The sequence below is a fragment of the Fistularia commersonii genome, chromosome 30, assembly GCF_037954325.1.
Source record: "Fistularia commersonii isolate RoL2024-O1a breed Wild chromosome 30, RoL_Fcom_v1.0, whole genome shotgun sequence".
Taxonomy (NCBI): domain Eukaryota; kingdom Metazoa; phylum Chordata; class Actinopteri; order Syngnathiformes; family Fistulariidae; genus Fistularia; species Fistularia commersonii.
In genome coordinates, this window is record NC_141313.1 from 5,795,773 (window position 1) to 5,809,244 (window position 13,472).

A 13,472-nucleotide genomic window follows, 5' to 3' on the forward strand; every position below is an offset into this window, starting at 1 on the left:
CTGGGGGTTAGGTCTTTACTGGAGGAATCCCTTCTAGACCAGATCAAAACCGTTGGACAGATTCTTTATTTATGTTGTTTTACATCAAGCGGTGCGGATTTTTGATTTCATTATTTATCATTTTCATGAACCACTCTGAGAGCACGACACAAACCGCCATGAAATGAAACATCCGGACACAGCTAATGGTTTCAGTTGTAGATTTACATGGAATACACCAGTGCGCTATTGGCCTCGGCCAATGTCTGCACTCTCCGACTGCACTTAAGGGTTTTAATGAGGTCATTTGAAGAGATAATTGGACTCGTATCAACTACCATGTCTTATTGCTACATGCTGAGTATCTAAAACTGGCAACGGGTCTATGCCGGTACCACCTGTGAGAGCCACCTTACAGAGAGATCAATTGGGTTTGAATTTTGGATTTGAATTTGGTGCTGTGGTTAGTTTTTCTGCCCCACAGCAAGAAGGTCCCCGGCTCAATTTCTGGGGGCCTTGGAGTCTGCATGTTCTTCCATGTGTCTGCGCAGGCTTCTTTTGGTCTTCAGTCCTGAAACATCCAAGAGGATGTCTGAATTGGTTAGACGCGAATGAGCGAGGAATGGTTGTATATCTCCATAAGAGGTCCAGCAACCAACCGTCCTCCGGTCCAGCGTGAACCCTGCCTCTTGCCCAATGACAGCTGGGATAGACTCCAGCCTCCCCTCCCCCCATGACCTCGAGTGCAGGAGGGTAAGTGGTAGACATAATGAATGAATGCATGAAATGTCGATGACCATCACACTGACCAACCTGTTGTGGCGTTAGACGTCAAGGTTTGTTTGATCATTCCTGTTTTTCCGAGAGGGTCCTCTCTGGTTAGAATCTCCGACCAGTGGTTGCTGTTGGACATCCTGGCACCGACATCAAATCATAAATCTAACCGAATCTCAATGTTTAAAAAACATCCGGCAGCTGTGAATATTCAAAACAACACAAAAATGGTCACATCTTTCTCACGAAGAATATCGATCTTCTTCTTCTTCTTCTTCTTCTTTCGGCTTTTCCCTTCAGGGGTCGCCACAGCGAATCAACTTTCTCCATCTAACCCTATTATTCTCTGTATCCTCCTCTCTCACCCCAACTACCTTCATAACCTCTTTCACTACGTCCATAAATCTTCTCTTTGGTCTTCCTCGAGACTTCTTGCCTGGCAGCTCCAATTCCAGCATCCGTCTACCAAAATATTCACTATCCCTCCTCTGCACATGACCGAACCATCTCAGTCTGGCTTCTCTGACCTTCTCTCCAAAACATCGAACATGTGCTGTTCCTCTGATAGACTCATTCCTGATCCTATCCATCCTGATCACTCCCAAAGAGAACCTCAACATCTTCATCTCTGTCACGAAGAATATCGATAATCGATGTATTGTAACGTGCACGTAAATATATGTTGTTTTGAACACAACGATACATTATTTTTCTAACTTTCGCTAAAGGCTGAGAATAAATCATAAATGGAAAGTAACGCTGCATGTAATGCACCTAATTCGAGCATGACCCTGATAACTTTCAAAAGAATTAAAAAAAAAAAAAAAAAACTGGCACCGAGGAGCTCCCACAAGACATGGGTTACTTGTGTTTAAATAAGGTGGTGGTGGTGGTGGGAGGTGTGTGGGTGTGGGTGTGTGTGTGTGTGTGGGGGGTGAATCCCACGCCACCTGAGAACTGGGTTACAGCATGAAGTTTCTCCTCCACCGCCCAACTCTCCCTTCTTCTCCTTTTTCTGCCCTCCCCTCCCGGTTTCCTCTCCATCCTTGCGTCATTGTTTTGAATGGAGCATCCTCCCGGCCCGCGTTCCCGTCTGCCGGAGGAGGAGGACGGCGAGGCGGCGGAGGAGGAGGGGGGGAAAAGCCGCGGGTGGGGGCTTGTGGAGGCGTGTGCTGCGCCGACCAATGGCGGCGCGCGTTGACCGCGGGACCGCACATGTTTACAGGCAGCATTCCGCCGGTAGAGGCTCCGCTTGGCCGGACGTGAGCGCGGACTGGATGCGCCCGGAGCCGGATCGGGACTCTGCAGCCGGACGCCTTTTCCAGCGATTCCGGCGTCTCCGGCCCGGTGGCAACGGAAGACGTCGACCGGAGAGAGACGAGGGGACGCGCCGGCGCCGTACTGTCCGGTGTTTACACGGTATTTCCTCCGAAGCGCCGCCGGATTAGCAAATCGTGCGCGGACGTCGACGTCGGCAGCGCGCCGCCGCGCCGCGTCCGCGTTTTGCCGCCGCCTCCACCCCTTTCCCCCTCCATCTCCCTCCCCCCCCTCCACCCCACAGCTCGCAGGGAGCAGCGAGGAAAAACAAACAGGTCGAACCGAGGGGGAAATCGGTCGCCGGTCTGGGACGCGGAGGCTGCTCGTCGTCGTCGTCGTTGTCGTCGTCGGCGGCGGCGGATGAATCGTTGGCGCGCCGCGGGGCTCTCCGTGCGTCGGCCGCCGTCCCAGCGGGTTCCTCCGCCTCGGACCCGGACGCCCTACTACAAGACTTCTCGCCCCCCCTTTCCGAGTATGTCGCCGCTTCCTGCGCTGCGGCTGCGTGTTTTTTTCTCGACGCCGTTCACCGGCCGCGTTTATCGGACGGTTGATGGTTTGATTTAAAGAAAAACAACAAAACAAACAAACAAAAAAAAAACGGTGGTTCCCTTTTTTTTTTGTTTTGCGCGCAATCCCTCCACCCTCCACCCCCGACATGCACGGCCGGCGTCTGGTCAAGCGCTCGATCCTCGGCAGCCGGGTCTACGCGCCGAGTCCGACCGGCGACGGCGCCCCGGTGACGGGGGTGGTCCAGGCTGTCAAGCAGGAGAGCCGGGACGCGTCGGCCGCCGGAGGCCGGCGGAGCGTCTACACGGTGCTCCTGCAAGACGGCAGCCTGCGGGAGTTCACCGAGGAGGAGATCGCCGGGGGGTTCAACCATACGAAGGGACCACTCAAGTCCAGCTTGAAGGTGTGTGTGTGTGTGTGTGTGTGTGTGTGAGAGAGAGGGAGAGAGAGAGGCCGGCCGGCAGGCAGCGCTTCACCGCTTTTCTCTTTTTTTTTTTCAACCGTGCGGTGTTTTGCGGCGTTTTAACGGCTTCCGTCGCGGCGCGGGAAACCCCGGGCTGTCATGACATTTGGTGACACGGGAGACGTGGGACAAAGGGCTTAATAGGGGCCTGCGCAACGTCGGCGTGTGTGTGTATCTATATATATATATATATGTGTGTGTGTGTGTGTGAGAGCCGGTGGGCGGGAGAGCCGAGGCAAACAAACCGGCTGCAGCGGGTCGGACCGAGACGCACGGCGATCCGTGCACGTCCGTATCCAACATGCCGCCTCCCTTCACCGGAACTGTTCCTTTGCAATGCGGCAGTAGCGACCGTGCGGCGCCGTTTTTAATGGTATTATTATTTTTTATTTGTAGGTCTGCGATTCCGTTTCCGAGTGTTTTTTGTTTTTATTTATTCCCAAAGGGCAGTCGGGAATTTGCCGTCTGGTCGCTCCGGTGATCCGGTCGTCGGTGTCACATGACCCGCGTCCGACATCGCGTCGGTAAGGCGAGCCGGTGGCCCTTCGACGGAAACAATATCTTGCAGAGGAAGTGCGTGCATGTGCGTATGCGCGTCCCCTCTCTCGCTTTCTCTCCCCCTCCCTCCCGCTCTCTCTCTGTGGAGCACATGTGACCGAATAACGGCTTGTTTACGGTCTGATCCTTGTTGTGTTCGGCCTCTTGAATCAGTGTTTTGGCCCTCAGTGATATCACCGGATATTAGTTGGGAAGTGGATCTGACCTCTCCGTAACCTCCCCTCCCTCCGGGGGTCAGCTGACTTTTAACCCCGGAGTGCGCGTTTGGGAGGCGGCGGCGTCCGTCCGGAAATGGAACCACGGGTTGTGGGGTTGTTTGTGAAAGACACTTAGTTGCGGGGTGGGAGGGGTTGCGGGTCTGGGATGGCGAGGCGGGAAGCGGCAGCGGTCGAGCGGGCCCAGGGGGGTGGGGTGGGGAGGTGGAGGGGTCGTCGGGGCTCGCCTCTTTTTGTTTTTGTTCGTGCACGCGTCCGCGCACGGGGAAAAAGCTGTTGCGCAGCCGATCGGCGCTCCCCACTGCACAATGGTCAAGGCTCAGCACGATTCAATTCCTCAGAGGTCGAAAACAAGCCATGAATCGAGGAGGAGGGGTCCCCCGCGTGGTGTGCATGCGCGTGCGTGCGTGTTTGGAGTCATTGTTCATCCACGATTATTGTTGTTGTGGATGTGATACTATTTAACATTTTGGAGAGGAGGTTGTTTGTCAGGGCAGGTCAGTCCACTGGGGCAGCAGCTGCCAGGCTGCTGAGCAGGCACCCCCAGGTTGGCAACTGGTGGCATTCTCCAAAGAATCTGCAGGCTTGGCACTATGCCCAGCGTGGCAAACCAAGACCCCCTCACTCCCCTTTCTGCAATGTGGGGGTGCAGCATGCCACTTGTTGACTTGTTTTTTTGTACAAGTGTGTGTGTGTGCTGTGCAAGCAGTGTCGCACAAATTCCCCGCCGGAGACAAAGAGCAGTTGGTTGATGTTTTTGTCGTTGTTGATTTTCCGTGGGCTTTTGTCGTCTCCGCCGCCGCTTGTTTATGTTGATGGGACGCCAGCCGGCCAGTCAATGAAGCGAGCTTGTTGACAGGAGCCGAGTGACTCTTTGTTCCGACGCTTGTCCGGCGACGGCTGCCCTTATTGGTCGGCAGAGCGAGATGTGTTTGGAGCCCGTTGACCGCAGGGTCGGCTCTTCGATGCTGCGATGACGTCCGAGCAATATTTAGCGTAGACTTGAGTTAGACGTGCATGTTGTCTTTCCTGGAAAACGAAGACACAAGTTTGGTAAACACACAATTCCAGTCTTTTCTTGCTTCAGACTGTGGTTCTTTGTGTCCTTGCTATTTCCGTGTCCTTTGGCGAAGCCACTCTGGGGAATTTGCGCCGCTGTTGGATACGCACTCTCTTTCACCTGCAGAAGAAAAAGCTTTATTTGGGGTTATATCAGTCCCGCCTAAACGTGCCAGCTACTCACGAACACCTGTAATCAGGAAGAGCTCAGATGCATCCTGGAGACAATGCAGGCGCTGAAAACACACTGGAATTTGAGGAATTCCTGTCAAAGGCCTTGGAGTTGTGGTTTGTGACAGGTTGCCATCCTTTAACTCACGGTCAACCAAAAACATCCAGTGGGCAAAAAGTGACTAAGACAAACACCATATTTTAATATTTTGTTTTTGTCATATTATTTTTTTTGTAAAAAAAACAACCCTGTTTTATGGCGCTCCTTGTTTGCTCCAAAGGGCCTTTCATTAACAATTGAAGCCCTTATTGTTTGTCAGGACCGTAACTTTCCAGGGAGACACAAGTAGAAAGCATTTGTAGAAATCACCCGTTTTATATTTATTTCTTTCCTAGTGCCAAAATTCTTTGTCCATGTCTCTACTTTTATTCAATCACTCATTATCCATCCATTGTTTACCACTTATCTTACTCGGGACACCCTGGACTGGTCGCCCGTCAATCGCAGGGCCACATACAACCAACTCGTTTTTGGGTTGCGGAGGAAACCCATGCAGTTACTGAGGGAACCTGCCCGATCATGTCGGAATTGAACGAGGGACACCGTAAGCGCTAACCGTTTCGGCACTGTCACCCCATATCGCTACTTTTTGAAGTTATTTCCAACGCATGGCTTGAATGTTATATACTCAATACAATTCACTCGTATGCCAATTAGAGGCAGGGTCGGCCAGCAGACCTCCGCGTCGATGTCATGATTTTTTAAAGTGTTTTCCTCAGTCATGATTAATGAGAGATCCATGATATTCCACAGATAAATCATACTTTTATTTGATGTCGCCCACACCGCAGAGCACATTTGTCCGAGCCCCGCAGAAGTAATCCGAAGCTAATTGAAATCACATTCCGGGTTCAAGCCATTTTCCAAGTCATCAGAAGCCCTTTTTATTTGTCAAAAATGCATTTTTGTCAAGATCCCATTTGAAATTACATGCTGTCGCGCTGCAGAGATGTTCGACTCAAACGTAATATTTACACACTTAACAAAACACATTTGTCGGGCACAGAGCCTCAAGGAGATGACTGGTGTTAGTATCTGTGTTGAATAAAAGAAGAATTATGACCACTGGATATTGTAGTCTCTATCTATAAGGAGATCGGGTTGTATTTATTTATTCTTTTTTTTTTTTTAAGGTGGACACAAGTGTTATTTGAGATAAACACATAGCAAGACAAAGTAGGTTCGTCACAGTGTTGAAAAACAATGATTAAATTCGAGATACATTTGACTGCAGTTTTCGGTTGGAGATATAGATGCTAAATGTTATTGCATCTTCTGCTATTGACTGGCGACCCAAACCTTTTGCCTGATTCTGGTCGGAAATCTTAAAACAGTTGTTGGCTAATTATTGACTTTGGCCCATTAAGCTGCACAAATACAAGCTTTGACACATGAAAATCACATTGCCTAACAGAGGATATCAAGTATTTCCCAGCGGTGCAAGATGCCATTATCTACAAACGTAATAAAAGGGCCGCTGTTGGTATCATAGACACTTGCCACACAACAAGTAGCTGATCTTGTTATTCCTCACGCCCAAGTCCTGTTTTCACAGGGCCGCACGTTTGTGTGAGTGCCCTCTGATGAGCGGTACGCCATACTTGTCTCAAGGAAATTGTTCTCTTGCTGTTTGAATACGTGTGTTTGTGAGTGATTGAACTGGGCGCCATTACCTATTTCACAATAAAACCTAATCGTGTTACAGTGCTGAGAAATAATATTCAATAACATGCACACACATACACACACACAGACTTCCACAGACTGCCCTACATGTCATACTTTTCAACGCTCTGTTACATGGTCAGTGATGTGTGTCACTTTGGCAACATTTTGCCTTTTTTATGTGATTCTTGGAGCCTAATGGTTTCAGTTCACAACAATGATGTGTGTTGGTGTGTGTGTGTGCGTGGGTGCGTGCAGTTATTCGTGTGCAGGCGCATACCATTTTTGCTGTTGTGTAAGAGCAGAGATTATGTTTTTTTGTCGTTTTTTTTTCTGTAAATGTGTTCAAACTTTCCTTTTGTCATAATGCATGTAAATCAGTGTTTTTTGATGGTCAATGTGTTTTCACGGGGATATCATGATGTTAGCTCGTACAGGAATAGCTATTGGCGGATTTTATAAATACTTGCTAGTGTGCATGGCAGCTTAGCTGATTGAACCCTCAGAGAAAAGGTAGTGTTTCTTTAAAAGGGCTGATACATTCAAACAACGAAAACAAGAGTTCTGTTCTAGTTAGTAAAAAAAAAACAAACTCTGGAGCTTTGTTTGATTTTCTGTTGATACTGTTCATTCATTGTCTATGTACACACTTATACCGCTTATCCCAGCTGGCATTGGCTCCCTATTCACTCTAATTCACACATTTATATAGAGGCTTACAACCATTCACTCTTTCACTCACACTTCATACAGAGACATACAAGCATTCACTTATTCTCAGATGAACCTCCTGCATCTTTTTGGACTATGGGAGAAAGCAGGAAAACCCAAAGAGCATGCAAACTCCCATCAGAATCAAACCAGGGACCTTCTCACTGTGAGGCGGAAGTGGTAACCACTGTGCCACTTTTGGAATCACAATTTAGGTACATCCTGCGTGTTTTTTTCCCCTTGGCAAGTTATTGCAATTGATTCCAAAACCTTCGGAAAAAGTTTTATTAGTGTCCTGTTTTGTGGTCGCATAAGGAAAAAAAAAACTCTGTCCATCTTTATTTTCAATAGGCATGCTGCCACTTGGTGACATCATCAGAGAGCCCAATGTGTTTCCATAGTAACATTGCTACTGAACCAAATGATGTTGCAACTATAAACTCGTTCTTTACATGTCTTATAAATAAATAGATGAACAAACCTTTTTTTCTTTTTAATAATCGAGGACAAAACTTGAAATGCCAAATGTTAGCTCTGAAGGAAGTGGAGGCAGACAGATGTATAACCACTAGAGATGTATCCCCTGCTTTAAAAAAAAAAAAGGTTACACATCACAGTGTTTTCCTCGGTACAGATCTAAGCTTCAAGTGCCATGTTCACAAAAGAAAATCATCAAACATTTCCTTTCAACTGAAAACATGTCCAAAGTACAATCGCTTAGTGAGGAAAAAACGGATTCATGCCTTTATTTCTAACTGATTTGATCACTGGCTCCCTGGAAAGGGAAGCGCAGTGAGATCTCAGCTCATTGAAAACTCAGCTAACCTAAGCTAATAACCAGAACCAAAGGGAGGGAGTATCTCGCTCCTGTTCCAGCTGCTACGGTTGCAAAATTTAAAAGGTTATTTAAAAGTTCTCCTTGGTGCAAACAAAGCTGTTGAATGGCGGCGACCAAGTGACCTCCCATCTCAAGATCACTGCCATCAACTGCTGGTGGTTTACTGTAGGGTCCTATAAGGAGCTGGAAACAAACTCACCGCCTATCATCTAATTTCTTTTCTAAAAGTACGATTTGTTATTGATATTATTAGTTATGTTTCAATATTTATCTTTCTTTTGCTTCATTATTGCCCATTGTTACTAATGTGCCAAAAATGTAATTTCTCAAGAATTCAGTAGGACTTGTATGGTCTGTGGTCTGCATGACGCTCAGACACCAGTCAAGTCTGACTCATTTCTCTGCGTCCGTCTCCAGCAGTGCTCAACTAATGGAGCTCCAGAGGGCCAGAAAGTAGACTGCTGCTCCCTCAGCCCTGAGGCCACGGAGGACCAGCGAGCGGCGGACGGCAAGCGAGGCGGCCGAGACCTCGACACTCGATCTGTGTCGCTGCTAGAGCAGAAACGCAAGGTGGTCTCCTCCAGCATCGACGTTCCTCATGCCAGGTAGGTCAGCTTGTCTGTCTGTCTGTCTGTCTGTGTGTATGTGTGTGTGTGTGTTTGTGTGTATCTAAACAAGGCTGCCAGTTCTGTGACAATGAGTCACATTTATCCCCGAGAGGGAGTCTGAGTTCGGGGTTTATACATACAAAGTTCACTGAAGGTTTATGACATAGATATGTCATCTCAGAGTTTCATCACAGAGCTGGCATAGTTTGACATCCCATCTCACGGTGTGATCCATCCAGGCAGGAGTTCCTTTTTATTCTTGGCATGTATAATTCAACATATGTCATCATACATGCTAGACTGTGTGTTAAAAGTGTCGATTGTAACCCTGTCCCGGATATTAAACCTGCTCACTGAGTCACTTTTTAAGATCTTCCCGGCCTCAATCTCCCTCTCGTCCTGTCCTCGCAATTTTCCGACCGACTCATGTTCATGAGTGTCCGCTAACATCGTAAATGTCATCCAGTTTTCTCGTGGTACTTCCTGCCAGCTCTAGAGGCAGAGGCGCCATGAGCGAAAAGCATCTCGGCAAGCCATAATTTCACCGCCACTGGTCTCGTAGCACAGATGCTAATGAATCATGGTGGATTTTGGAAGAAGCATACGAACTAAATACAATGGGATGATGCAACAACTAAACAGACGGATGTCACTTCTCTAAACAAATGATATCCTGACTGACTCAGGAAGTCAGTCAGCTGGTGAAAGTTAGTCAGACTCTTTGGACTTTCATTGACTTTAAAAATAGGAGCAAAGAATGTTGTCAGATCAGGGGTGTGTGTGTCTTCCTCTTACGCCAACCAAGCAATCAGGTCAGCCGTTGCCAGGCTTCTTATTAATGCTCATTGATGCTCGCGTTACGTACGTAAACAGTTGCGTCTCAGTGCCCATATCCATTTGTACATCAAGTTGCCATGGTTATATAGTCAACACATCCACTAGGGGACAGCAGAGAGTTCACGTGCAATTTCCGATTTCGCTTCAAACAACAGAATGAGATACTGAAAGGGTTTGTGCAGTAGGTAGCAGTTGCCTTTGCGGCCATTTAATAAATGATTTGATGTGGACGGACGATTCTCCTTGGTTATATTGATGCCATGTTGTGTTCTTGTTCATTTTTCCTTTTGTTGATCACACTCGAGCATACCGCGCAATACTGCCCCTCCCCCCCCCGTGATTTCCAGTGGTACTGCTCCATTTTCTGCATTTGGCGACGTATCTACGAACTCTGTGAAAACATACAGTAACGCACAAATGAACCCAGAGGACGAACAGAAGGCTCTGTCCGTGGACATAGCCCTCAGCCATACCAGCTGGTAATGATGCATCATGTGGTGTTTGACACATACAAAAACATGGAGACATTCGGGCAGTGCTCTGACTACGACTGATGTAAGCAGACACAAGCCGAAGAATGCATTCATGAATGCTGATGCTTGGAGAGCAGCCATCTGAAGCTGAGGTTTGGCAAAATTACCCAGATTTTCTGAATTGGGTTTTTGACAAGAGGGTGACGTTCCCATTGACACTTCTGACTTGGAGCTCTGAGTATCTGATTTCTTTGAATAAGTGAAATGGAAAAAGTTTTTTTTTTTTTTTTTAACACAATACACACACACACACACACACTTGCAATATTACTTGCTGTGACTGTAGAATGTCAGTCATCTGTATCGTTATTACATCTTGCTAAGTATTCTGGTCAACTCATGGTGATGAGATTAACGCTGTGGGCACTTTAAAAAAAAAAAAGTACAAAAGCTGGACACCCAGCTGTAATTCATGTTAAGTGTCAAATAGTTAAATGTATACTTTCATTCAGAAATAGCGAGAAACCTATTTTACAAAGTCTCTTCAAATCCCTTTCCATCAGAAATCGCATTACAACCTCTTATTTCTGGGCTTCTCGACTCACTGCCATATTTTTTTTTTTCCAGTTTGGGAGAACGTGGGCTCCATAGGGAAAACGGTAAATGTCAAGCTCTCTATGGCCCTATATATGAGATACGGTGTGACATGTGAGATAAGGTAGGACATAAAATATGCCTGAGATATGTTGGAGAGTGGACAGCCGTTTCTGTTGTGGCCTACACAACCCATGTGATCCCGTAGCACATGCTACTCAAATAACAGTTATTACTCTGTTATGATGGATGACATGTCCATCCCTCAACTCAGTTATTCTCTTCAGCATCAACATCAGCATCAATTGCGCGCACACACACACACACACACACTTGACAAATATTGTTTTTGGACAGTCAGCATAACCCACTTCTGAAGGATCACATCAGGGCAATTAAACATTAATAGGTTGTAGGGCACAGAATTGAAGGGATGTCTAATAAAGAAACAACAGTCTTTCACAATTAAACGTGCGTCACTAATCCCCTGTAAAGCACTGTGCTGTTATTGAACATCACTCCTCATTACTTGTCCTCTCGCCTGATGTCCAATCAATGTCCGCATCTTGGAAACTACAGTAAAAGTCACCCATTTAAGCAGCTTTATCACCGCATCCCGGGCCCCGCTTTAAATTTTATAGTTATTTGTTGATGAATCATTGATTTGGCTCTCTCCTGCTGCCTATTAAGAGGAAAAATTTCTTTTTAAATCGAATCCATCACAGAGATTAGACAGAAGTTTTACACCTGCCCCGCTATAATTACCTTCTTGCATAGGGATTGCAATGATATTGATGTTTATATGGTTATTGTGGGATGGCGTATTGATCGCGCCACTGGCCTTGCACAGGTTCAGCTTGTCTCAGCTCAGGGGCGATCGCTTTATAAGTCCGGGTTCTGTTTATCCTCTTAATGAGACCATCTGACAACAACAGAACCGGGAAGATGTCTCGTAAATCAGACTCCCCCCCCCCCCATAACCTGAAAAATTCCGCTGTTTTGAGGGGCTGTGAGCTTGACCTTCACACCCCCTCAATTATTAGTTGACGCACTCCCCAAATCGAATATTTGAAACAAGCCAATCCAGTTCGGTCGGTCCCGTGCCTTTACTAGTGGCATTACTGATCAGAAACTGCTGGGTGTATAACAGTTTTTATCATTTGTTTATTAGCTTTTGCTGATGCAACCAAAGTTTAGTTTTTTTTTCATATTTGTGTATCAAATAAGGAAGGTTGTCACCCCCCTGGCAGGTCCAAGAGGAAAAGCCAATTTTATATGTACCCACTATGTGTTGGAGGAAGCAAGAGGACATCCTGGGTAGAATGTGCATGTTCCTGTCTGCTTGATGCAAGAATTTTATAGCTGACGTCTATAGCTTATAGTGACTCAGTATCCCAAAGGTTTATTAGTATAACCGGGCCAGTAAAGTACAAATAACAGATATTGAAAAAAATGCATCTTCATCCCTATCAATGTTTCTCTGACTGTCCCTCTTTCTCGATGCAAAACAATAATTTCAAACTACGGCAGGGGCTTCTACCTGACCATAGGAAATATCTTTAGAACTTTTTAGTCTGGATTGTAAACACCATTAGTTTTTATTTGATTGTGTTGAATGCCAGTGTCTTTCTGTAATTTTCCAAAGATACCAATGTGCTAATAACATTCGCAGAATACAGGCAAGTACACACACAACCTGATGTTAACCTTCAGTGTATAGTGTGGTAACTGCTCATTTCAGTAGAAATGATAATAGCCTTAATTTCAATTTATAAATATTAGCAGGTGATGTTGCTATAAAATAAACAAACTTCCATCTACCCATCCATTTCATTGACGAGAGGCAGGGTACACCCTGGATTGGTCGCCAGTCAATCGCAGTGACACATATACAGACAAACAGCCGTTCACTCACTCGTTCGAGGCAATTTTTCCCAATTTTTCCAATTAACCTGCTGCATGTTTTTGAACTGTGGGAGGAAATCAGAGAACCCGGAGGAGTCCCATGCAGACGCGGGGAGAAAATGCAAACTCAGCACAGAAAGGTCCCCTTGTCGGAATCGAACCGGGGTCCTTCGTGCTGTGAGGCCTAAGCGCCACTGTGCCGCCCTAGACAAACTTCCAATTTCCTCTTGTCAATGTAAAAGCACAAAGGCCGGGTTGGAATTAAAAGAACATATGGTATTTTCCATCAAGCTGTCCACGCGGCGCATAGACCGAACTGATGCCACATGATCAGAGGAAACAAGAGGAAAGGACTGTGGTATTTCCTTTTTGACCCCAAAGTAGACCAAAAGACTAAAAGCAAAGAGGCCAGTTAAAGCCCCTAAATCAGCGGTCCCCAAACTACGGCCTGGGGGCCGAATACGGCCCCCCTCCACATTTTTCCCAGCCCCTGAACAATACCAGAGATGCATTATGATTTTATAATCATAATCCAAAAAATTATACAAATATAATCATGATGAAATCTACTGGGATAAAATCTGTTGTACAACAATACTGGTAGTGAAACGTGTTGTTTTTGTAGATGTTGGTATCAGTTGCGTATCATAGCTTTCTGCTTTTCACCGTGAATTTGATATGAGAGAGCTGCAAACAGTTGTGTCTAAAATGGGTTATTTGGTTATTGTTTATTTCAT

At 46.4% G+C, this 13,472-nt stretch overlaps 1 protein-coding gene across 2 annotated transcripts in view; it reads left to right on the forward strand.

The window, feature by feature from the left end:
• The first annotated feature begins 2,309 nt into the window (after positions 1-2,309).
• The window catches only part of znf704 (zinc finger protein 704), a 64,611-nt gene continuing 53,448 nt past the window's right edge, over positions 2,310-13,472 (forward strand). The window contains exons 1-2 of one of the 2 annotated variants that reach the window (XM_086178196.1): positions 2,310-2,980; positions 8,736-8,923. In XM_086178196.1, the coding sequence (XP_086034322.1) occupies positions 2,726-2,980; positions 8,736-8,923 (443 nt within the window). In that variant the 5' untranslated portion in view covers positions 2,310-2,725. The remainder of the gene's footprint in view (positions 2,981-8,735; positions 8,924-13,472) is intronic. The other variant, XM_086178197.1, reaches the window with a different exon arrangement.